The sequence below is a fragment of the Hippoglossus stenolepis genome, chromosome 15, assembly GCF_022539355.2.
Source record: "Hippoglossus stenolepis isolate QCI-W04-F060 chromosome 15, HSTE1.2, whole genome shotgun sequence".
Classification (NCBI taxonomy): domain Eukaryota; kingdom Metazoa; phylum Chordata; class Actinopteri; order Pleuronectiformes; family Pleuronectidae; genus Hippoglossus; species Hippoglossus stenolepis.
In genome coordinates this window covers 10230050-10251099 of record NC_061497.1, presented here as the reverse complement: position 1 = coordinate 10251099, position 21050 = coordinate 10230050, and the positions used below count along the sequence as shown (strand labels likewise).

At 40.2% G+C, this 21050-nt stretch overlaps 3 protein-coding genes across 4 annotated transcripts; 2 read left to right on the top strand and 1 right to left on the bottom strand.

Annotated features, from left to right (window-relative positions):
- The first annotated feature begins 1788 nt into the window (after positions 1-1788).
- Positions 1789-7563, top strand: slc25a35 (solute carrier family 25 member 35). Its single transcript, XM_047343512.1, has 5 exons — positions 1789-2390; positions 2495-2560; positions 2639-2791; positions 4150-4284; positions 5254-7563. The coding sequence occupies exons 1-5, from the start codon at positions 2019-2021 to the stop codon at positions 5422-5424; spliced, it is 897 nt and encodes a 298-aa protein (XP_047199468.1). The 5' UTR covers positions 1789-2018; the 3' UTR covers positions 5425-7563.
- A 1941-nt stretch (positions 7564-9504) lies between these two features.
- LOC124854867 (mannose-P-dolichol utilization defect 1 protein-like) lies at positions 9505-20442 on the bottom strand. Its single transcript, XM_047343513.1, has 9 exons — positions 20283-20442; positions 20035-20182; positions 15919-16036; positions 15542-15607; positions 14192-14324; positions 12564-12649; positions 11012-11127; positions 10446-10556; positions 9505-10336 (listed from the first exon to the last, which is right to left on the bottom strand). Exons 3-9 carry the CDS (start codon positions 16001-16003, stop codon positions 10217-10219), a joined length of 717 nt encoding a protein of 238 aa, XP_047199469.1. The 5' UTR covers positions 16004-16036; positions 20035-20182; positions 20283-20442; the 3' UTR covers positions 9505-10216.
- Positions 18458-20821, top strand: LOC124854868 (transmembrane 4 L6 family member 5-like). 2 transcript variants are annotated; one of them, XM_047343514.1, is made up of 5 exons: positions 18458-18685; positions 19100-19165; positions 20062-20195; positions 20270-20456; positions 20633-20821. In XM_047343514.1, the coding sequence occupies exons 1-5, from the start codon at positions 18500-18502 to the stop codon at positions 20654-20656; spliced, it is 597 nt and encodes a 198-aa protein (XP_047199470.1). In that variant the 5' UTR covers positions 18458-18499; the 3' UTR covers positions 20657-20821. The 2 variants fall into 2 exon arrangements, with proteins under 2 accessions (XP_047199470.1, XP_047199471.1); XM_047343515.1 differs by having other exon boundaries at positions 20612-20821.
- Positions 20822-21050: the final 229 nt, after the last annotated feature.

Here is a 21050-nt window from a genome sequence, read left to right as displayed (position 1 = left end):
TGCTGCCCTGCTGACCCAGTTTTTACCTGAACTCACCTGAGAATACTGTAATATCACTACTGAGGAATGTGCGTCAGGAGAGGGTTAAAAGTCATCAGGTATCGAGAAAATACATTTTGAGTTCAGTTTAAATATTTTTGAAATCAAACAGGATAAGAGAATGGAGATGTTTTTACAACCTTTAATGTAGATTAAACTAAATTAATGTTAAGTTATTAATGACCCATGAGACATGACCCCATAAAATACCAGCACAGACACAATAATCATATATATGTTATAATTCAAATATTAAAAGAATCCATGTAATTTATATAAAATAAAATGTGTTCATAGGGAGAAATGGTATATGGTCTGTATTTATATAGCACTTTTATAGTTGCTACTCAAGGCACTTGAGTAGCTTAATGGGTAGTTTAATGGGTGGAGCCTGGAGTTACTACTGTGCTAAATGTGTGACTTGTTTTTTTTACAACATCACAACAAAGGACTTAAAAGGTAAAGAAAATACATAGTACAGTTGATTGATAATAAATATATTAATTGCCAAAACTAACCATGATGAATATTAATAAATATGCATTGTGTGTGTGTGTGTGTGTGTGTGTGTGTGTGTGTGTGTGTGTGTGTGTGTGTGTAACAGTGTTACTCGTTCGGAATGTGGAATGGGATGTGGAAGCAGCAGCCTTCAGCCAGTGGAAAAAGAAGTAAACTATCTCTTTGACTGGGCCCCTCCATAAACCAGCCAATCACCTGGAGCTTCATTCACAAATGTACAGATGAAGAGCCGTTTTCATTGGCTGAGAGTATGCGCGTCATACGTACACCGTGGTACTATGCGTTGTACCCATCCTACATGAGGCGTTCAGGGGACGGATATCATGTAAGGAGAAATTATACTACAAGGTAATAACTATTAATCTGACAGATACCACATAAAAATGTAATATTTTCATCAAAGCGTAAGAACAAAATTGCCATAATGTCTTTTTTGGGTAGAAATATAGTGAAATAAAAAAAGAAAAATGTAAAAAATAATAATATAGGAAAATAAGGAAAATAAGAAGTATATATTATATATATATACACATTTTTGGGGGTTGCATTATGACAAAATAAACACACATATATACTGTTGTATTAAAAATGTTCATAAGAAGAAGTAGCTGAATCTAAACCTATCATTTAACTAGACACAATCATAGACAAATCACACATACATGTAATTAGTAATTTATTCCACACTGAGTATCATTAAAAAAAAGAAATTGAAACTTAAAGGTTCAGTGTGTAAGATTTAGGTGAAAGGGATCTATTGGCAGAATTTTTTATATAAAGTAATTCTGGTGATGTTTTCGCTAGTGTGTAATGATCTATATTGTACGAACAAACTAAACACCTTTTGAGTTTGAATGACAGCTGAAGGCTACCACAGGTTCTCCTCCAAGTTTGGAAGGGGAGGTTGAGGTGAGGGGTATTCAGCTGCAACATGCAACTTCACCACTAGATGTCACTACATTGTACACAATGAACCTCTAAAGACGTAATGAAACAGTAAATCACTGTTTAGTTGAATGACAATAAACATAATAATACATTACCAAAATGAAACATAAACAAAACTATACATATTAATACATATATAGTAACCTAATATAAAAGTAGACAATGAATAACATTTCTTTAAAAGGTTATTTTATCACCCTGGTTACATGCGTGGTCTCTTTTTTGCTTGTGTGTTTCGGGTTATTTTTAGAACAGATCACATGTAACCTAGTCATTGTCGGGATTAGGATTTTCCGAGGGGCTCGTGAAGTGCTCTCATGTCTGCATCCTGTTGCCCTCGCTGAGCTGTGTGTGCACGTGTGGGTGGAGGTGTGTGTGTGTGTGTGTACAAGGTGTGGGAGGAGGAACGCAGGGAGCGGCTGGTATGATGAAGAACAGGTCGTACTGACTCAGGTTCGATCCCCCACATCCCGAGTCCTGACACCGGGCCGACGGGACCGACTGAAGCCGGGATGGACTTCGTGCTGAGCGGGACGGCGGCGTGCGGCGCGTGTCTGTTCACCAACCCGCTGGAGGTGGTGAAGACGCGGATGCAGCTGCAGGGCGAGCTCCGGAGCCGGGGCACCTACCAGGTGTACTACCGCAACGTGTTCCACGCCTTCTACACCATCGGGAAAGTGGACGGGCTGGCCGGCCTGCAGAAAGGTCTGGTGCCCGGGCTCGTCTACCAGTTCTGCATGAACGGAGTCAGACTCGGCTCCTACGCCGTCATCGAGTCCTCCGGCTACATCCACACCAACGGGAGGGTCAGCGCGGTCAAGACCACGCTAGCAGGGGCCGCGGCTGGAGTGGTGGGAGCCGTGATTGGCAGCCCCGTGTACCTGGTCAGTAGCGGTCTCCTCTGCAGGCCTCACCTGCTGTGTGTTGTTACAGGTTCAAGGTCGAGCTGTCACTGTGGACAGAAGTAAACACAAGTCTCCCTTCACAGGTCAAGACTCATCTGCAGAGTCAGTCCACATCCTCCATTGCTGTGGGTCATCAATACAAACACCAGGTAACACAGTCACACACGGGGCTGGGGGGGGTCAGGTATCCTGGGCTTTCCCTCATGTGTTGCTCTTCTTCCTTCCAGGGGATGATCCACGCTCTGGCAGCCATCCACAGGGAGCATGGCATTCTGGGTCTGTGGAGAGGCTCCAGTGCTGCCATACCCAGGGTCAGCGTGGGGTCGTCCGCTCAGCTCTCCACCTTCTCCTCCGCCAAGGAGCTGGTCATTGACCTTCAGGTCAGCACACGCTTGTCTCTGAGGTTTCATCATTGGGAACAGGGCGACTGCAGGGGTGTTGTAGGATATAGGATTGTAGGAGGTCACCAAGGGTGCACATCTTCCATATGACTACACTGTCCAAGAATAAACATGACTGTTTAAGGGGGGGGGGGATGTCTGGCTTAAATGGTCATTGCCTCACTCATGATAGAGCTGCTATGAGTATAATTATATTTAAAGTAAAAATACCTAAGAAAATAGCTGGTTGTAGCTTATAAACTGTGATATGTCACTTCATTCATTGATCATGTACTAATTATTAAAAACAGCTCCACGGTCAGAGATGCAGGCATAGTGATAGATGAAGTGTGGTCAATGGCCATGAACAGATTACAAAAGCGGTCATCGTGACAAAGCGTCCGGCGTTGCACTCGTCTGGAATAGAAATTCGACACCTTTCACTGGCCTCCCCTGCCGGAAAACACGCAGCTTGTGCAACGACTGCACCAGTGGGAGCGAGGGGGCTTCTGACCCAGCTCTATTTTCTTTAAACAAAAAAAAAAGTTGATTTTATACTAAAAGCCAGAATCAAGTCAGCTAATATATTCAGAAAACAAACAAACCAACGGCGTGTATCATTAACTTGAAATACCTCATCTCTCAGACTTCCTTTGAGCTACTTTGAGTGGTGGGTTGGTGGCGAGGCTGAAGGTTGGGGGTGGCCACACATTCCAACATCTCCAGCTGTTCGGACCAAAGTTTTCTTAAGGAGTCACATGTTTATAAAAATGTCAGATTGACAGAAAAAACCTGGTTTGCCTGCTGCAAATTGTTAGTGTCCTTGTTTTGGAGATGTCTTTAGACCTCATGAGGACCAAATCCTGAGCCTAATGAGGCAAAACTACATTTCGTAAGATGTGAATGGTGATTAGGTTAAAGGGATAGTTCACAGAAAAATGAAAATTCACTCATCTACTCAACGCTATGCTGATGGAAGGGGCGGGGGAAGTGTGTGGGTCAACGAAGCACTTTTGGAGTTTCAGGGGTTGAATTGGTCAGGGTCAAAGTCAGCAATAAGATTTTGGTTAGGCCGTCCACTATGAATGGACGTCTATGCAAAGTCCTAATAAAGAGATCTACAAACCTGTGCATGTGTTCAACATAGGGACTAAAGATAGAACCATTCCTCTGTTTCTCTGAATGTGTGACATCATGAGCAGTTAAAATTAGAAGTGGCTGTACACATGGTGGTACCCTGATGATGAGAGAGCCGCGTCCTCTCATTTCTTACTTGTGTCCACCTCAGCATGTGTTCTCCGTCCTCCTTATGGAATTTGTTGCCTCATGACTTTTTTTGTTTTGTTTTTGTTCCCAAGATTTTCCCAAAGGACAGCTGGTTGGTGGCCCTGAGCGCCGGTATGATCAGCAGTGTGGTGGTGGTGATCGCTATGACGCCGTTTGACGTGGTCAGCACACGGCTCTACAACCAGCCAGTGGACCCTGCGGGCAAGGTGAGGAGACCGACCAGAGGTTATAGGTTACATCCACAGTACTACGTTTTGGTTTTAAAACGTATTTCTGTTGCTACGTTTACCCGATCAGTCCACACTACTACAAAACGTTGTAAACAGTTACTTGCAGTAACAGCTCAACTTCTTCATAAGTGCAACAAAAGCTGCCAGTTTACGTGAAAGATCTCGTGATATACATTTTTAGGTGCGCCAGTATAGACAAGGATTATTATGATACAGAGATAAAAAGCTTGCCTGGACAAAGATTTCTTTAGCTTTGAAAAAACATTTTTTAAATTAAAACTAAGTAGCATGGATGAAGCCATAATTCTTAAGATATACGCACATTGCTGACATCTTTTCGCACCAGCTATTCGATGTAGTTGGATTCTGTATTTGCTTTAAGTTCCATTGTAACTGGCAGGGTCCGCCATTCCTGCAAAGATTATCTAACTGAGCAAAAAATGTATCATAAACTATTTTAAGCAATATAAACTTTTGTTTGTCAAAAAAAAGCCATTTCAGACCTGATATGAGCATCAGCCTCTGGTGATCTGTTCACAAGTGAACAGCTCTAAGTACAGGTCTCAGGTGTGAAGAGACTATCAACAGCAAAAGTAAAACGATGTCAGGACAATTTCACTTGTCATACACCTCTTATTTTATTGGTTGGAGGAATTTTGACAGACTTTTGGCACAAAAAAACCAAGAGCAGAAGAACAAAATCTGAGAGTAGATTACACACGCACAGAAGTGCTGAAGCTAGAGCTCAGGAAATCTGAGCACAAGCAGGGTTCTGATTGAGAGCATTACGAAAACAAAATGTGAAACCAGGAGGTCCTGCTCTCAAACTGTAAAACCACACTCTGAAATAAAGAAAAAATACATTGTGGGTCATGTGGGCACCAGAAGACAAACACTGCTCCAGCTGTTCAGATCTCAGCTGAATGTCATGTTGTCATGTTTCAGGGGCTGATTTATGAGGGATTCGCCGACTGCTTTTCCAAGACGCTGAGGAAGGAGGGCTTGACGGGACTCTACAAAGGCCTGGGAGCCTCTTACTTCCGGCTCGGACCACACACTATTCTGTCCTTGTTCTTCTGGGACGAACTGCGCAAAATGTACCAGAAGGACAGATAACACCAGGAGGACGAGGAGACTGGGGGGAAGCGGTAACTCATTCAGCTCAGAGTGCAAAGGTTTAATGAGTTTTACTATTATGAGGTTAAAGAAAAACCAAGAGATGCTCGGTGTCCTTGACGGGAACGAGAAAACAGAGCAAAGGTAACATTTTACACTCCATTAAGAAAAGAAACAGGCACAGACAAATAGCTCCAGAGAGGAAGGACAAACTGCAGTGAAGAGCAGTGAGCAGTTCTGTCTGACGGGTATAATGTGATGAGAACATGCACAGAGACCAACAGACCTCATATACAGTTCAAATGTAATTCCAATAGATATCTCACAGTGTGCAGTGGGCTCGACAGTGTGAGAACATGAATGGACTGGCAGTGTAAGTGGCACAGTAAGAAACTTAAATGACATGGCTGGTCCAATTGTGCAGGTGGAGGCTGCTTCATGCTTTACTAACATAGTTATTAGTCTAAACCAGCGTAGAAGCCACTTTGCTTTCAAGCCAGGTAAAAAGTGCTCAAGAAATCCTGCTGATCATTGATCCTAAAGTTTGAAGAGATACCAAACACATGTGAGGCTGAATTTAGAGGAAATGTGTATGATATGAAGTCTTGAGTTTGGATTCTTTACTCTGTCAATGTACGGTGGCCGAGGAGGGCAAACGCGCTGCAACAGGCCCAAACCTTTTCCTAAGGAGAAACGTGCCACAAATTCACAAGTAAGGCAAATTCAAAGAAACATCGATCAACTGAATCATGCTGGAAATGAAAAACTGTCCTGCAGGAAGCAGAAACTAATATTAAGTGTAAACACGCAGTCAATTCAGAAACTATGCAAAACCCAAAACACATAAACCCTAAACACAAATTAAACAGAAAACACTCAGGTTATAACCAGTCAAGCCGCACCAAGTTACACACTCATGGGTATCAGTTTCCTAAATACACCTATTTTTTTCCATCAACATCTCATCATTATTTCTTGAGAAATTCACAAAAAATATTTCTGAATCGGGCCTATTAATCGAATCCGCTCTAAAAGTGAATGGGTTCTTCCTTGGCCCACATCCCACCCTTCCACCACGTTTCAATAAATTATAAAAAAGGGTTCCGCAGTTTTTGCGTTATCCTGCAAACTAGTCTGACAAACAGCAATGAAAACGTAACCTCATTGGCAGAAGTAAAGATTCTGCAAGTCCTCCAAGCCTCTAGGGGGAGCACTAAGTGGAACAGCTTTAACAGCACCACAGGCATAAAAAGATAAGTCAAAATGTAAACAATGTTTATCTTTGAATGTTGCATCTTCACTCCATCTTTCTTTACATTATTCATTACTAGTGATTTAAGTAGTGGCTGAGTCTTTGAACATGGCAGCACTGTCGCAAGATAAACACACACACTCCAACTGACTTTCCACAACAGAAGAGGAGGCTCATGTTACTACTGTTTATTTTGTATGATAGTCGGAGCTTTGGTCTTATATGAAGATATTTATACAGCAGGGGAACAAGTTAAAGCAACTTGTTCTAAATTAGATGACAGGTAATGTAAATTTGACTTTAATAATAATCACTAGACAGTGACAGTTGTCCTTTTTAAACAGCTCAAACAGTTCTGCCTAGAAACATTCCCTGTCTAACAAACTTTGTGCCAAAACTTTTGCCATTTATTTCGTTCACATTAAAAAATGGCTCATGGGGCCTTAACCATTTTATTTGAGTTGAGATTTTAATCAAGAGTGAAAAGCATTTAATTTTTCTGAATGATTAACACGGTGTGCTGTCCACTAACTCTTAGAAACACTGGTTACAACTACAGACTTCAAAGTGAAGGGTTACTGGTTGGTTTATATCATTTAGGATCCTGAGGAATTTTATTTGAGAGTTAAAGGACTGAGGAAAATGTAAAATGATGCAAAAACGTTTTTGATCCTTGTTTGGAAACTGCTGGACTCTGTTACAGTTGTCAGGTTTCTGATGACTTGTGTCCTGTGCTGTATCAGACAAGGTCTTGTCAGTTGTGTGAGTTGATCAGGGTCCGTGATTGTTACATGCGGCAGCTTGGAAATGTTTCATTAATGTATGATAACATGGACGTCCTGTTACGGAACGGACACGAAGAGCAAATAAAAAGTGATTTGATTGTTTTTGTTTGGTTTGCACTGAATTACATACGGGTCAAATAAAATGACCAATGTTTTGCAAATGTTACACTCACTATTTGAAAGAGACATCAGGGTGTTGACTTCACACAGCTGAGCAGTGAGTGAATAAGGCTTATTTCCTCATCAGGTTTCCAATAATCAGCAATCCTCCCACGACTTCATTCAAAATGAACCAACTGATGAATTTCCCGAAAGTTGGAATTAGAGAACAGAAAGTGGATTTCACATGAGTTCACATGATCTTAAAATTCATCATTTTAAATGATAGATCGTGTTTTACATGCAGAAGGAATTTGAAAGGAATCAATAATTTTGGAAACAGAGAAACCAAAAACAGTTGTGAAATATGTCAATATTTTGAAATAAGACTCAAGTGAACTGATCGAACACAAGCAGCTCTGCAAGTCTGGACATCAGCATTAGAAGTATCAATTTTTTTGTGTTGGAATTGTTTGCTAATTAGCAGTCAACACAAAGTGTAGCTGGGCCTGGTGGCAATAGATCTGCATCCCTAGAATCAGTCCAAACATCCGATGAAGCTTTAAGAGGCCCAAGAGGAGGAGTCCACCCTGGGCAGCTCAACAGTGTATCACAGGGCCAACAAACCACCATTCACACACTATAAATTTTGAGTGGACAATGAACCTAACCCCCAATCTGCCACGGTCCAATGTCTTTGGACCGTGGGAGAAAACCCACACAGACAAGAGGAGAACATGCAAACTCCGCGCATTATCCAAAGTGCAATCCATGATTTACTTTGACTTTTAGTAAAAATCTGTCATAAGAAGCTGTTCACCCATTATTCCACTTGCAGGAGTAAAAATATGTGTTAAAATGCCTGAGATTTGTTTACCTCTCAGTGCTAAAACTGGCAGTGACAACAATCAGTAGTTATTTGAGTATCTCAGAGTCATTCAGAAAGTCGACCGTGGGACACTGCAAACAGACGTAGAGGGAAAAGCACACACTGATAAAACACCTTTTCCAGGCCTGTATATACAAATGTAAAAATCTAACAGTTCTGTTCATTTTGATTTACAAATACCTGTTTTTTTCTGATATTTTATTCCTGAATGTTCAGACACTCATTCGCAGTATCATCCCGTTTATTCCACAGCCCAGTTCAGCAGGTATTTGTTGTATCTGATGGGCCAGAACGAAGATAACGTGTGCTAGTTACCTATGAAGTCAAAGTCACTGGAGTGGGTGTTGGCAGAGCTCCTGCACACGTCTCAAGTGTTACTGAGCAACACTGGACGTTTTGTTCACAGTGGCTGGAAAAACTCGAGGCCTGGAGGCCAGTCCAGAGGCATGACTCTTGAAAAAGGCTCTTACTCAAAAAAACTCAACACATCAAACCGCTCCTCCAAATCCTAAGTTGTCTTGCATTATTTTAATCGTCAGCTTTGACACGATTTACTTTGACATGATTTACTAACTAACCATAGCAACCTGGTGACTGCGTTAATTAGGTGGAAAACAGGGTTTTCTACATTTATATGCAGAGGAATAAAGAATAATGCATCATTTTATCTGATGCCAAGTAGAAGAACAACAGGCCCCCACAGGAATTCCTGTTATCTAACTGGAATCACCACTGTGATGTTGAAGAGGAAAACTAGTTTGTGGCATTATCTGATCTAAGGGTTTACTCGTGACCACGGAACAACTTGCACGTCATCCCCCAGCCTCAAAGCCTGGAGGCATCAAAACCTGTCAGCACCTTAAATCTACCCGTGTATAAAAGGTGCTTTATAAATAAAATTGCTTTGTCTTACGCTTTCGAAATGTGCACGTGCATTAGAAATGCCTCAGACTGGTGAATGTTTGCCAGCATGTGGATGGTCAGCCACGCTGGTCATGGATTGAAAGCGGTGGTCAACAAAGACGTGAACAGAAATCAACAAACTCTAACACATGGAAAATTAACATGAATTTTATTTTAACAGTCACACGTTGCTTCCATCGGATTTAGTTTCCCCTGAGAGTGAAGTCATTCTGATTTAAATCACTAGATGGCAGCAAACGATTTGCTTGCAATAAGCAGGACAATGTGAGGTCTCAGACACACATATTCAATATTCAAACATCATAACTGTGGCTTCACCTTGATTTTATAGGCTACACAGTCTATTGGCTACACACAGCACAGCACGGCTATCTTAAACTAACCATGCCGACTACCTGCTGGCCACCATGCAAGACCCACTGAGAGCAGACTGCTCTTAAAAACACACGTCCTCAGACACTGACAGGAGAAGCACTAACCTGTGGGTTAACCGATGGATTTTTTTTGTTATTAGCTCTCATTAAACAGGGTAAAACCTTATTAAGTTGTGTCTGGGGTTATGTATTAAAGGGACCTTTCACTGGACACCTTTAGATTGCTTAGACAACACCCTGCTCAGAGGAGAGGTGTGGGGCGATGTTTTGCCCTGGTCTAAGAGCGACATCTTGTGGCAGAGCACATTATATTCAGACCTTTAATGTATATCAGAACATAAAGTATGTAAGTATGTAAACGTTAACGGCTACTTCCGCGCCAACATCTGGAACAGAATAACAAAAAAGTTCTTAAACCGACAGAGTGGTTCTGCAGGTGAGCTGATTCGTCACCCTCCTCCACCTCTACTCACTCTTCTTTTTTAGCGGCGGTGCTGCTGCTCCTGTGGCAGAGGACTTGGGCCAGGACGACGCAGCTGGCACATGCTGACAGTGTGTAGGACAAAGTAGCCAGTGTATATCCGGTCTCCTGTGCAAACAAGTAGTTTTTTTTCAGTTAGTAAAGGCAACAACTGAACAGAATAATGCAAAATGTGCAGTTGTGCGACTGTGTTTGTGTGTAATTCCTGTATGCGTACCTGGAGCGAGAAAAAGAAAACACCCAGAGACCCTGCCCACGTCAGTAACACAAACAGAGTGGACAGTTGGCCTGTGTGGCCATTGTAGTAGTTAGTTCCAGCCTGGAGAACCTGTAAACGATAAACGATAATAATCAATAATGGTAATGAATTCACTCAACTTTGATAAATTAGTTTACAGTTCAAGTTCATGGGTCTTTTCACCTCCGCTACAGAGGTTGTGTTTTCACCCCTGTCTGTTTCCTTGTTGCTTGCTTGTAAACAAGAGTACGCAGAAACTACAAGATGGATTAAGAGGTATGGGTTTAGGGAAGAACCCATTCAATTTTGGTGCGGATCCAGGAATTTTTTCTCTCTTTCTTTAACACAGTGCTAGATAGACAGCGTTTCACATTTTCACAGGTTTCTTGATAAAAAAAAAATTCTGAAATGTTTAGGGAACTCATGTGTGTGTAATTTGGTGCAGCTTCATTGAATTTATTTAAAAGATCAAAGATATTGGGCCTCGCCGAGGTATGTTAGTCATAGAACAGCTCAGAAATTGAGCTGGACAGACAAAATCTTACCTTGCTTGCGATTAAAGATATCAAACTGGAGGACTGCATCCCTGAGACGAGTGCTATAGGAGCATAGGAGCCCAGGAGGAACATCAGACCATTGTACGCCAAGAGGAACAGCACTCCTGCAACATAAAAAAACAGATATAAGATGTACAAGATGGTCGAACCTTGACAAAGACCAAAATTAAATAATAAAATGTATACACGGATGATTACTCTAAAAAAACAACGGTAGATTTATAAACCACCATCTAAATTAAAACAGCTCTGTTTCTAGTTGCATTGTAACAAACACCACAAGGTGGCGCTCCATAAAAACAGAGTGTCACCTGAAACTCATTTCACATTCAGCTAAATAACAGTGGAGCCACACACAAGGAGAGGAATGTTATCACGCACATCCAGGATTTTCTTTTTCCCAGTTACTCAGATGAAATCTGTTCCATGCAGGATATTCTGGATCTTTACTCGATTACTTACAGGTCATTAATTACACTCATATTATATGAGTATCAATCTATAATGTTTAACATGTCTTAATTCCTAATTCCTGTGAAGAAGCAGTCATCTGATTTTATGTTATCAAAAACATGTTCTTCATCTGTGCTTTGCTAAGTCTTTTTTTGTTTACAAATGTGGCAGCTTTTTTTTTTTTAGATATAATTTATATCCGTGCTTCCCAAACGTAATTACAGTAGTGACATGTTGACATGCACCAGAGGATCTCTGGTGCATGTCAACATGGACCGAGAAAACATTTGTCAGAACAAGCAGTTTGATAAAAACACCAGTTCTCACTTGTAAGTAGAAAGTTATCTGAATGTGTTATCTGAATCCAGCCTCAACATAAAAAACATCAAGGGAAGTTTCCCCTCGTCTGCAATCAGGTTTATTTTTATAGCTTTTTATGGAAGACATTTAAAAACAAGTGTCTACCAGACTGATTAAATGAGATGGATAATACAGTCTGATAAAACAATAAAATAACAATGAAACTTGATTTATTTGAGTATCACATTCAATGCCTTGAAACATTTTTACACCATGCTGCTGTTAATATAATATTTGAGTGATGTTTGCTAAAAACTGAAGAGCCAAGTTGATTTTAGGAAATTACTTCTACTTAATTAAACTTATGTTTGTTAGCTGTTACCTCTTCAGAAAATTTTAAGTTGAAGGCAAACAATAAGAAACAATATAAAAGCAATTTAAAGATCGCATAGCATTAAAGCACAGACACGGAAATACAAAATGCTACAGATGAGAAAAGAGTAAAAACAAGATAAAGTTAAACGTTTTAGAATGATTAAAATACACAGTCAGATCAGAACTAGGGGAAAGGACACTAATCAAATGTGTCTTTAAGAGGGATTTAAAAGAAAGGCCTTCGCCTGAGAGCCACATGGAAGTTTAGAGACGAATGCGTTGTTGGTTTTAGTCTTTTCTATATGATTTCTTGATGATAAAAATATATGCTGCACACAGAATGACACCAGATGCATCCTGAAACTAATATTTGAAGAGTGCCTTAGTAAACGTTGCAGCTGTGTGTGCTCACCTTTTAGAGTATCACCACGATAACGCAGGATGAGGAAGGCAATCACAGAGAGCTGGGCCAGCGTGAAGATCCTCTCAGCCCAGGCACTGTGGAGCAGTAAAACTCATGTCAGGGCACATAAAGCGAGGAGAGACGCACACCATCTCTACTGAGACTGAAACCTCTGCAGTGTAAACATGTTAATGGAGCCATGGCGTTTGGACTTGTGATGAAGAATGTAGGATTAGTCCTATGCTAAGGAATAAAAGCCCTTGTGGATAAATGTCAGGTAGTAAATAACTCAGCGAAGTGACTCATGATAACATCAATAATGCGTCATAGGCTGATAACTCCTGGGGCCGGTTGTTCAAAAGATTTAGTCAATGATAAAGTAGATGATCCGGATTTGGAAATCCCATTTTTTTCTACCCAGGATTAATTAATCCATTTGACTTTTATCCCGGTTATTTTTTAAGATTACCAAATCCGGATAAACTACACTCTAAACAGGACTACTACTAAATATATGCTACAAGCTATGTGAAGAACTACAGGTTGAATAACCAGTGTGGGGTCACCTTTGTGAGTGTTTTTATTTAAAAAGACTAATTTAAACAATAGGGGGAAAAAAACTGTTAAACGTCCAAGAGAAAACAGTAAAAGAAACTTTCGCAATTCTTCATTTATGAAGAGAGCTGTGATGAATTCAATATTCTTTGTTTTATATTGACAGTTATTTGGGGAATTATTTTATTTGAACAAAAATATTTTTTGTTTGCTCCCTTTACTTTACTTACAGGGTTGACAGTGAGCCTGATGTCTATTTCATATACTTTATCATTGTAATTTGGGGAAAAATTTAAATAAATATGTATCCACACTACATTATTTGATCATTTCTTTATTTTTTGTTTCCAATTTGTTTATCTGCATTTTCTTACACACAAAATAATCTTAGTCATAAAAATATTATATTTTGTTGCCAAAATCCACACTGAATCCACCTTCTCCTGGGAGCAGAATAATCCACCTCATTTGGATCAAATGCATCCCAATTACTGAATGTTTTTAACATCGCAAATTGATGGTTTGATCCGAATTAACGCGTTTTCAGGATTTGATCCAATCCGGATCACTTTTATCCGGATTAAATCTTTTGAACAACTGGCCCCTGATCACCTCCACCAAGGAGGTTCTATTTTAACCTCTGTCCATTTGTTGGTTTGTATGTTTGTTTGTAAGATTCACATAAAAATGTCTCTCTGAGGTTACTTCATTCTTTTTCCCTGCTAAGAGGGTTTTTCTTGGTAGGTTTTCCTTACTCTTGATTAGAGTGAAGGACAGAGGATGTCCCACCTTATTCAGCCTATGAGACAAATTGTGATATGGGGGTTACACAGATAAAATGTGATTAATAAAGAGAACTGGGAGGTTTGCAACACGACATTATGTGACACTTATGTCACTTAATGATTCAGTGTCTGAATCCAGTGGATCAGAATAGAATAAGAACCATCATCTCCTCTTAACACCTGTGGCTGGAAGAGGACAACAACCTAACCTGCTGACCTGGTTTGATCAAAGTGTGCCTGCAGTAACAAAACAATACATGACGTGCTGATTGAACTGAATTACCATCAAATACATACAAGAGAGGGTAGTTGTTGGCCACGGCGTACACAACAGGACACGACAGAGAATAAAGCTGCAGCAGGACGGAGGGAAGACTAAGGCCGTCTGCACTTCCTCTCCACACTATCTTCAGCAGCTGAGGCAACGGTGCTGCAGAGAGACAACAGACAAGGAGGTGAGGAGTGGGGAGGAGAGACGAGGAGGTGAGGAGGGGGGAGGAGAGACGAGGAGGTGAGAACAGACAAGGAGGTGCAAATGAATTGACTCTAGCACTGATGATTTGGTGGTTGCACACGCAGCAAAAACAATGACTGACACATCTACACTAGCCTCTAATTTCTTATTCCTCCATAAGAAAAACAATGTGGAAAACTAATGTCTTTGTCTTAGTTAAAATGTGCATTGAACACCTGGAGATATCAATGACATCATCAGGAGGTTGTGTTTCATCGCTGTCTGTTTTCAGCAGGATTACGCAAAAACTAGAGAACTTATATTAAAACTGAAAGAACGCTCTCTTAAGGCAGATTGTCATTTTTCAATGTCTCTGTTTATTTCTCTGGGAATATTTCATGGATCTTGATGAAATAAATGAGTCATGTTGAGGGGACTGATATCCATGAGTGTGTGCAATTTGGTGCAGGTCCAAATAAAAATCTGGATCTAGTTGATTTACGTGTCGTTTCATAAGGGGACTGTGAGGCCTTGGAGGAGGTGCTCATCTTCACTACAGCATCAGAGCAGAGCTTTTGCCAGAAGCTTTACCGTGGTTCTGAAGTGCAAATCATAAAGGCATGAGCGACGGCAAAACCGATTGGACAGCGTTGAGCCTTGTGGTTGGGTTTCGTAATGTGTTGGGTTTTTGGCCTTTTGTTGTCGTGTTTTTGTGCATTTCCTAATTTGTCAGGGTGTTTTGCACTTCTGGGCCACTCCTTAGAGTTTCAGGTTCAAGTGACTTTATTAGTACCCGTAGGTAGATGTTGTTGTGCAGTAACAATAGAGGAGGGCATCCGCAATGACAATTACACAAATAAAACACTGACAGGGGGACAGACACACCAGAGACATGACGACAGACAAGGATTATTTCAGTTCAAGGGCTAAACTCTAGTCAGGACTCAGCAAAACAAGAGATCCTAATTTGATCACTGTGTCATGAAGATCCAATCAATGAAGTTTTAACTAATCATTATATTGTACAGAGACGCTACTGAAATGATATGAGGGATTAAGTTGGGGGATGTATAACAGGGAGTAGTGTGTGTGTGTGTGTGTGTGTGTGTGTATGTGTTGGGGGGGGTATTATTGATAAATTGATTGATAACGTCCTGCTGCTGCTGCCACGTGCTTGAATCAGCTGATCTTACCCAGGAGCGTGTCCAGTAATATCCAGAATCCTGCAGCCTTTTTCAGCACATGCCGAAAACACGACACTGTGACAGACAGGACACAAGATCAAATCAGTCAAACCGCACGTGGACACTGCGTGATGCTGCAGAATACAAGGGGGAAAACCGTCGCGTGTGCAAGAAGCGTGATGGTTTGGAAACATCAACACGAACAGCGGCTAACATGCCGCGCGGTCTGTTCAAGTCTAAAGTTGCAACACAAGTTTGAAAAGACGCGTTTAAAGAAGTGGTGGAAAAGAAAACACGCCCCCTAGGCCTGTGTTGCGTGTTGCGCATATCTGCGAAAAATATTTCTCGCCACATTCCACATCTCTCACTCCCAAAGTTTGCCTCACCGCTCAAATGGAAGTTGACGAAAATCTCCTCGTAGCATCTGTGGGGCATTACAAAAGTCAGCAGGAACTCTCTGAAGAGAGACATCGTGGATCAGCTGCTGCAGCCAGAGGAGTGTTGCTGTGTGGAGGAGAGGAGGGGGGGAGGGGAGGGGTTCTTCAGTTGCCCAATGTTTACAGACCAGAGGACACGCAGGCTGAGGACATGGAGACAGTCCCATCTATGAGGGTCTCTGAGGGGTTTGTGCTCCACAAGTCCACAGGTTTTAAAAGTCAGACTGCTCAGTGTTTGTTTGGAGAATTCATTCAAATACTACACTGGTACATGTGGGACGAGATTACAATTTGAAAATCTCCTCAAGTCACACTTTTTATTCATGAATTTGTCATTTCTTTACCATGTCAAAATTATTTAAATGTTATGTTAATGAAAAATATATGTTATGGTACTAGATATTGATTAATGTATAATGTATTGCTATTAGGTGTTGTGAAAAGGAAATAAAAAAAGGGGATGGTCTTCTGTATTTATGTTATTTATATGAAAGGGGCACGTTAATATATTTTTCTTCCTCCTGTTACTTTTTGTTCATGGACTGGTGTAGGTGTATTGTTTTGTAAAATTGCTTTTGGATTACACTGAAATGAACAAAATAAACTAAACTTAACTAAAAGTAACCTAAACTAAACTAAAAGTAAACTAAACTGAACTTAACTAAAAGTAACCTAAACTAAACTGAATTTAACTGAAATTAAAGTAAAGTAAACTGAACTAAACTAAACTTAAAGTAAACTAAACTGAACTTAATTAAAAGTAAAGTAAACTAAACTGAACTAAAAGTAAACTAAACTATACTCAACTTAACTAAAAGTAAACTAAACTGAACTTAACTAAAAGTAAAGTAAACTGAACTAAACTAAACTAAACTTAAAGTAAACTAAACTTAACTAAAAGTAAAGTAAAGTAAACTGAACTAAACTAAACTTAAAGTAAACTAAACTGAACTTAACTAAAAGTAAAGTAAACTGAACTAAACTAAACTTAAAGTAAACTAAACTAAACTTAACTAAAAGTAAAGTAAAGTAAACTGAACTAAACTAAACTAAACTTAAAGTAAACTGAACTTAACTAAAAGTAAAGTAAAGTAAACTGAACTAAACCAAAAGTAAACTAAACTATACTCAACTTAACAAAAAGTAAACTAAACTTAACTAAAAGTAAACTAAACTGAACTTGACTAAAAGTAAACTAAACGGTAGAGCACATACCTGCATCAAGGCCTAACAGTCGCCTTACGAAACCACATTTAAATTCACTAGATCTTGATTTCTATTTGGATCTGCACCAAATTTCACACACACACTCACAAATATCAGTCCCCTAAACATGTCTGATTGTTTCATCAAGATCCAAGAATTATTTCCTAAAAAATTCCAGGATCCACGCCAGCATTTCATGGGTTCTTCTACCAAGTTTCGTTGTAATTCATCTAGTAGTTTGTTGTGTAATCATGCTTATAATCAAACAGACGGGTGAAGACATAACCTCCTTGGCTGCGGTGATTACATCATCCTCTCAATGAAAGACACAGAGGACTCTGTAGTCACTGTATACAAGTATGCAAACATTGAATTACTACAGGAGGTTTCCTGCTTCACTAAGTAGTCCACTCTCTGTGGGCAGTTTGCACATTAAACTTGATCCTTTGCTGCAGGTTGCACACTGGATCATAACGACTTAAAAAAATTCTGCATGTGGGTGATTCACATGGTAAACAGGTTTCAGGTGAGCACATAGAACCGTGCCCTCTTTCAGCTGATGAACAAATGATGATTCATCGAGTGACAAATGCAACAAATTCCACATGATGCAGCATCAAGCAAAACACAAACAGTCTGCAGTGGAGGAGGCTTTGAAGTCGACCATTTCCATACAAGGGAATTTACAATGCAATTATACCCACAAATGGATCTGAGTCTTGACTCTTAAACTTTGTATGCATGAATATCTTTTTTTGTGTTTTAATTCCTAGTTAGGGAAGTCATTGATTTAGTTCCAGTGTGATACATCAAATAATTGCAGGCTTGATTAAATATAAATTTACAACCACATTGAATTGAACACGCTCATAGATATCGGTTCTCTAAATATGCCTAGTGTTCCAATGGATTCCTACGTGGCCCATTTTCCAGTCTTCCACCAAGTTTTCTGGTAATCTGGTCTTTAGTTTTTGTGTAATCCTGCTAACAAACACACAGAGGTGACAACAGAACCTCCTTGACAGAGGTAATTATAATACTCTGAAACTTTACAACAACTACCATCACTTTACCACGACTAGTCAAAAATTCATTTTCTGGTATAAATACTGAGTTTGCAGGCCAAGTTTTTGAAGACAACTTAGTTAAGTGCAATGTGACTGAAGACCTCTTTTATGTGATAAAATACATTATCAATCACCTAGTTGCACAATCATTCAAATGCACTTGTCTTTTGGTCATGCTCTCTTCTCTGAAAACAGGAAGGATGTGAGTGCAAAACCATCTTAACCTGCAGTAGTTAGTTTGTTTTCTCTCAGACAACATGTGTAGCGGGGGTGTAGCAAAATGTGCCCGTTGCATCGCTGGTACTCTGTACCCATTAGTGCTCATATCCATCATCTGTAACATTGTGCTGTTCTTTCCCGGCTGGGACGTCAAGTACGCCAGAGATGGACACCTCACCCCGGAGGTGAAGTACCTGGGGGGACTCCTCGGAGGGGGTTTAATGGTGAGTTGTCTTCTCTCTTGTCTGTAGAACTTTATTCTGAAATTTCATGTGCAGCCTCATGTTAAACTGTATTGTTTTTTTATTGGTTTGCCGTGGTCACCTTTTCTCAGTCCTAATGTTGTGCTTCAGTGATAATTGATTGATTCCCAGAGAGTAACTCATGTTAGGCCTTGGTACGAGCTCTACTGAGTGCCATTCTAGCTAAGCAGAGTTATCACATACCACACATTTTAATACATGATAATCTAATGAGGCACATTTCATTCCAACAGAAGTTTCTAATTCTTAGTACCATATCTGATGCGCGGAACAGGAAGTCCATAAAACCTGACTGAGGACTGACTTCACAAACAAACTTATTAAAGTATGTTGAACATATTTTATGTCGCTGCATCTAATTTCCTGTCATTCCAGGTGTTGATCTCAGCTGTGTACACCCAGGTGGCTGGAGACCAAAGGTGCTGCACCGGTCGCTGTGTGGTGAGTCAGTCAGAGGGAGACAGGTATTAAGTAAAAGGTGAAAAGGGCATATAAGTAACTGGAGTTAACATTATTTGGCCAAACTATTATTTCTAAGGTAAAGAATGAACTGTCACGTATGTATTGGACACCAGTCAAGCGGAGAACTCAGAATAATGAAAATGAAGAAACAAAAAAGTAAACTTCCTGCGTAGTGCTGCGTCACCACTGCACAGCGTTTATGTCAAGATCGATAAGATAATGCAGAACCACAGCACAGTGCATTTCTTCTTTTTCCACAGAAGCACATTTATTTATAAGGCCAACACCCATTCATTAGAACCCATTACTGACACTGGTTTCAAACTCTCATACTCATAAATATAAATATTATTTCTAATGAATATTTTTAATGACCAAATATCTAAAAGAAGTATTTCCGATTTTTAGTCATGAAGCAAAGCTGTCCCATAGAGTTTAGTCTGTAAACATGGAAGATTCTCAAGGCCTAATTAAAAACAAATCAAATACAGAGAGTGAAATACAACAGTTTAATTTCAACGTGTACACTAACTGTGTCACAATTGAACTGAATGTGTAATTATTTTAACAAGGTTTTCATGTAATTATGGGACACTAAATATAGGAAGGACAAAAAAAATTACTAAAGTATAAATAAATAAATAAATACATGCAGAAAAAAAATATACTTTTAAGGGGACTGTTGTGCCATTCTAGTTCAATTATATAAAATATATGGAGATGACCCTTCAGTTTAGTCTCGGTGGTGGGAAAATAAAATAAATCATAATACATCAGTGACTTGATACGTTGGAGACCAAATGTTAAGCGTGTGTCCAAAGGCGAACTACACAGTAAATGTTTCTGACCTTCACTCCTCGTTAAAACTTCTGCAGATGTTGCTCTCGATTTTCTTCGCTGCAGTGGGTGTGTTCGGCGCCCTCTACAGCTTCAGCGTGGCAGCAATTGGTCTGAGAGACGGGCCCTTCTGCAAAGTCGGGGACGACTGGACGATCCCTTTTAAAACCAGGTGACAACAGAAACCATTTCATACGTGACATGTATTGACCTGATCAGTTATACAGCCTCTTCTTTCACACACAGTACCCCGAGCTACCTGACCAACTCCAGCTCCTGGACCGAGTGCACTGAGCCGCCCAACGTGGTGAGGTTCAACATCGGACTGTTCCTGACTCTGATGGCCGTCAGCTCCCTGCAGGTGATGCTCTGTGCCATTCAGATCATCAACGGACTGATTGGCTGCATCTGCGGACCCAGCGACATTAAAGAGGTAAATACACACACACACACACACTTCACTCCTCCATGTTGTCAGGATTCAGAGGTTGTGTGTTCTGAGAGGATCAAGTTCAGCTCCACTCTTTATTGCTTTGAATTCCATTTTGTTGTTATTTCTTTTCTGCTTGTTTGCCTTTTCACTTACAGCCAGTGTAATTTCCTGGTCAGGAGGGCTCTGATCCTTGGCAGTGATCTGAGGAGTCGACTGACGCTCTGGGCCGCAGAACAAGACACTGAAGTGCTTTGAAATTGTACCTTCAACCGTGGCATATTTCACATTCCTGTGAGAAGTATTCAAAAATAATTCATGCTGATTGTATGATCAAATTGGTTTCAAATAAACGCTGCTGAGCTACATTACTGGGGCTGTGACTTATCATTTAGGCCGATATCAATATTTGGCTCGTAGACAAAGCAATAAATGTCTGGGTGCCCTTGAGTGATTGCTGCTAAACTAATATAAAGGACAAAGTTCTTCTTCTTTAGTGACGCATGATTTTCCAGATTATATTATCGCAACACACCTCATTCAGTATTGTTTCAACACTGATAATGATAGAGATGATTGAGGGTCATATAAACTTGC

Coding starts and splice junctions, on each gene's coding strand:
- slc25a35 (XM_047343512.1), top strand. CDS start 2,019: ATGGACTTCGTGCTGAGCGGGACGGCGGCGTGCGGCGCGTGTCTGTTC. Junction 2,391..2,494: donor TTGGCAGCCCCGTGTACCTG/GTCAGTAGCGGT, acceptor CTCCCTTCACAG/GTCAAGACTCATCTGCAGAG. Junction 2,561..2,638: donor GTCATCAATACAAACACCAG/GTAACACAGTCA, acceptor TCTTCCTTCCAG/GGGATGATCCACGCTCTGGC.
- LOC124854867 (XM_047343513.1), bottom strand. CDS start 16,003: ATGTCTCTCTTCAGAGAGTTCCTGCTGACTTTTGTAATGCCCCACAGA. Junction 11,128..12,563: donor TCGTGGTGATACTCTAAAAG/GTGAGCACACAC, acceptor TTTATGTTGCAG/GAGTGCTGTTCCTCTTGGCG. Junction 10,557..11,011: donor TATCTTTAATCGCAAGCAAG/GTAAGATTTTGT, acceptor TATCGTTTACAG/GTTCTCCAGGCTGGAACTAA.
- LOC124854868 (XM_047343514.1), top strand. CDS start 18,500: ATGTGTAGCGGGGGTGTAGCAAAATGTGCCCGTTGCATCGCTGGTACT. Junction 18,686..19,099: donor TCCTCGGAGGGGGTTTAATG/GTGAGTTGTCTT, acceptor CTGTCATTCCAG/GTGTTGATCTCAGCTGTGTA. Junction 20,457..20,632: donor GACCCAGCGACATTAAAGAG/GTAAATACACAC, acceptor TTTCCTGGTCAG/GAGGGCTCTGATCCTTGGCA.